Source organism: Diabrotica virgifera, chromosome 9 (genome assembly GCF_917563875.1).
Source record: "Diabrotica virgifera virgifera chromosome 9, PGI_DIABVI_V3a".
Classification (NCBI taxonomy): Eukaryota; Metazoa; Arthropoda; class Insecta; order Coleoptera; family Chrysomelidae; genus Diabrotica; species Diabrotica virgifera.
The window spans coordinates 125,252,235-125,256,478 of NC_065451.1; the positions used below are offsets into that span (position 1 = coordinate 125,252,235).

General features: G+C 32.8%; 1 protein-coding gene across 1 annotated transcript; it reads right to left on the reverse strand.

Moving 5' to 3' along the window:
- Positions 1 to 2,635: 2,635 nt before the first annotated feature.
- On the reverse strand, positions 2,636 to 3,850 carry LOC126891319 (uncharacterized). The gene has a single exon (XM_050660496.1). The coding sequence runs from the start codon at positions 3,848 to 3,850 to the stop codon at positions 2,636 to 2,638; it is 1,215 nt and encodes a 404-aa protein (XP_050516453.1).
- Between the last annotated feature and the right edge of the window lie 394 nt (positions 3,851 to 4,244).

Below are 4,244 nucleotides of genomic sequence, written 5' to 3' on the forward strand. Positions count from 1 at the left end.
ATCCATAGTGTGGTGAAGGTGTCTGATCACTACTCGGAATGCACGTTCTTCTTTGAGTTGGTATGTGTGGTGTACAATTTTTTTCTCACGCATATACGTTACTAGATGCCTGTAAGTCTCAACAGTATCACTAATTATTTTAATTGTATTATCTGCAAGTGTTTTTGTACTGTAGTGCACATCATCAATGGCATCTCTTAAACTTAGTATCATTTTCTGGTAATCTGTTACTCCGTACACAAATATTGGAGGAGGTTTTATAGTTTTAGCTTCGGTGATATCTATTTGTTGGTCTGTTTGACTCTCTTCTACAGTTTCTTCTACAGGAAGCTGACTATATCTATTGCTTATATCTATGTCGGAGTTTTGTGAGTTGCTTCTTCTGATCTTCCTTCTTTTTGTATTCGTTACTTGTTGCCATTCGTTCTCGTTGGCTGCGTGTTGTTCTAGCTCCTCATCGTCACTTGTAGAGGACAATCTGTGATAATATTTCTGACTGGTTGATGGTATATGTTGTGATTTTTGGATCATTGGTACCTGATGTATGTAATTTTGTTGATTAATTGGTACCTGCTGAGAGGAATTTGCTTGAGAAGCATCAAAATGTTGTTGAGATAAACAAGAATTATTATTATTCAATGCTGCTTGAGTTATTGGTTGAGAATTAATAAATTGTTGTACTTGCATATTTGTATCTGCTACACCCTGTATGTTGGTTTGCGAAACTGGCTGGCTAAAAGAATCTCCAGGTCCATTACTAGCTGGTAACACATTCATGTTTTTATTTCACTTAAATTAGCACTGGGTTCAAAAACTCATTAAATTTCAATGTAAATGAAAATAAATATTTCATTAATTGTTTTTAAATTGTAGGTATCGGTTTTTATCAAAAATTCTGGTTCGAAATTTTTATCGTGGCGTACGTTGCTTGATGATTAAGGCAATACATCCGCACAGCACGAGAGGCGATTCGGTACTGCAAGACTAATGAAATCGAAAACATTTGAACCTAATGATAAACCGAATATGTTGGTTAAATCAAAACCGAAACTTGAAAACTTTAAAATTTGATTGTTTTTTAACTGTAATTGTAATTCTAACTGTTTTATATACAATTTGTAATGAATTATAAAATATTTTTGTACTACTTATTAGATTTAAATTTACATTGGGAACAAAGAAAGTTGGTTAACCTCTAACTTTGCTAAGAAAACTGGTTCACCTCTAAAATTTGTAGTTAGCGATACAAGTTTTAAAACCTGTTTTGATGCGGTGGAGTGGGGGATTGATGGTATATAACTGTATTGATGTAATCATAAAATCAGTTTATGAGTAAAAATAACTATAACCATGCATCAAGAAAGTGTTGAACTTATTATGGATAAAGTGAATAAATTAGTTACCAGTGAAACATCGATACCTAACTTAACATCTATTGGATATTACACCAACAAAAAAAAATTAAATAAAATTTGTGTAAACTGTTGGGTGGAGGTACTTTGTGAACTCGGACAACACAACATGTTTGATGATGTGTGTCTAAGCATAAAATTGCGTGTGTACGTTAACAGATACCCGACAATGCGTTATCTATTAGACACAGCTTTGCAAAGAATTTTTGAACTTTCCGAAGCTTGGTTTTGTGTGGAACAATTCCTAAAAAAGACGTCAACTTTTGATGACCTTTTCGCAAAACTTGTTCAATATCAACAATTGGAGCGTCTTAAGCCTATAGAAGACCTGCTACCACCAAGGGTTGTAAAACGATTGAAGGGTGCGCGGTATCAACATCCTTGCAGATGTGAAGGTTGTTTTGGTAACATCCTGTGAACTGTTAAGCTCATGGAACACCTGCTACCACCAAGGATTCCATGATTCATGCGTACGTGGTGTCAACATTCCTACGAGTGTGAAGGTTGCTTGGCTGTACAAGTAGACTATAGATAGAATTTATTATTGTAGTTTGAGTTTAAAAATAAAAAAGTATAAAATATAAATTTTTTATTAAAATTTACTCCATTACAAAATTATCATATATAAAAAATACATTTGAAATAGCACATATACATTTTTTTTCAGAGTGGTAAAAACATTTTGCTTCCGATACTGGTAGTGGTGGAAATTCACCTACTTCGACTACAGGTGTAGTAGAATATTTTCTTATGTAATTCGCTTTTTCCAATCCTTTTACATAGACTATTTCAGCTTTCTCTGTTATTTTCCTTATAATTTTTTAAACTCATACAATGGGGTATAACCTTCATTCCAAGAAATGCAGTGATGGTGTTTACTTAACCATGTCACCTGCTGGATTAAATTGGGAGGTAACATTCGTAATGGAAAAGGAGGCTTAAATATATATACTATAACTTTATCTCCTGAATAACACGCTAATTCTTTACAAATAAACTTATTATTCTCGATTTTAAAACCTTGAATGTCAATAACAAGTTTCATATTTTCAATTGTTTAAGTTTTCGAATAACCTGTTTTAGGGCTTCGTACTGCTGAATTTGTTTTTTAAGTTCTTTTAAATGGTCTATAAAGTTATTTAACGTGTTTTCATGTGAGCGATACATCGTAAACTAACATTTATAATTGTTACTATCAAATAATATACAATTACACCTGTTTATTAATACTGCTTTACTATTTTTGTTAGTGGATTGTATGTAAATTCCTTCTCATGTAAAATTAAACAATAAGCAGATACATCAGTTGTTGAAGGTGTATTTGTTTCAAATTCGATACGGAGAACGACGGACCCATTTTGGATCACTTCTTTCTGTCTAGAGCAATCTATATGTATTAGTGGTGTCTTAGTTTTAAAATCTTGCGGGTTAAATATCGGTTGGTTTAAGTTTAAATTATAATAACTTGTCTGAAAACTTCCAAACATCTCATAAATTTGAGCGAATTTGTTAGTGTCAAAATCTATTTGTAAATCATTATAAGGAAATCGTTCAGAATTCAAAAATACCTTTATATTTTTAAGGTCTTTATGATCAAATTTGCTCATATCTTTAGTAATCTTTGATTTTCTCCCTTTCTGAAATGCGATAATATGTCTCGGTGTTTCAATGTTAGTACTGGTTTTTACCGCCCACGTATGCCGTGTCGCATTATTTAATGATGGGTATTCAATCATTTGCCACGAACGAAATTTAATTGGTAGCTCAATATTTTTATGAGCTATACTATTTAATCGTAGTTGTTCACGCATGCTTGGGCTAACATGGGCTACATTCCACTGTAATTTTGTAATTTCGACTTTGGGACGTTCGGTTTCGTCAATACTCACAATTGCATCGACATCATCGTTTGATCGTATTAAAATAAGCTCCTGCTTACAATTCATTATAATTCGTCTGAAGTCTTCAAAAAAACCTGATAATAATCGTAATGGTATGCAAACGTTAAAGTTACCATGAGCGTCCACTATTATTTTTTCATTTCCTGATTTTGGAAACCATCCAGCATTTTGGAATAGAATACTTTCGTTTTCGTTGAGACTTAGATAGTTTTTAATCGTTGATACCAGTCCAACCTCTCGAACAGAATCTATAATAACTCCATTTAATTCATACCGAAGCTCGCGAAATAAAAAGGAAATAGCGTTATTTATAAATTTTAGTTTTGTTGGCTCCTTATCATCATGTGTGAGTAGCTTCCCCTCTATGTCGAGATATGATGTTGAAGGTAACGTGTACGCGTCTAGATCTTGAATGGGAATTCGTATTTCATCGTTATAGTTCAATTTTCCGGGAATATATGGTGAATAGGCGTGAAATTGGTAGTCTTGTATAGTCGTGTCATTATAAGGTTGCGCAGTTACATGTAACACCTCCATCACACTAAAACTTTGAAGCCAAGCTTTTTTAATAATAATCGATTAGATGGTGTTAATATTGCAACTGTTTTTTTTGAAACTGTTAGATTTTTGCTTTCGGTTGTCTCTTTTATAGTTTTTTATGTAATGTGGTTGTTGGTAAGAAAAGTTTAAAACCATTATAATCGCTGTGGTAAATGTAAATTTAAAGTAATCTCTTCTTGTCGAAAATTAAGTAATTTACCGTTTTGATCAACAATTTTTATACTAATGTTGTTGATCGTCTTAACGCTGATGGGGTAATATAAAATATTTTGAGGTGACTCAACTATTTTATACCCGCTCGGTACGGTAGGGAAAAACTGGTGGATTATATGAACTGGGTTCCCATTTAAATACGAGCCTGAAGCGATAT

Bases quoted from the DNA above. Each gene is read 5' to 3' on its own strand.
- LOC126891319 (XM_050660496.1), bottom strand. From the start codon at position 3,850: ATGGAGGTGTTACATGTAACTGCGCAACCTTATAATGACACGACTATA.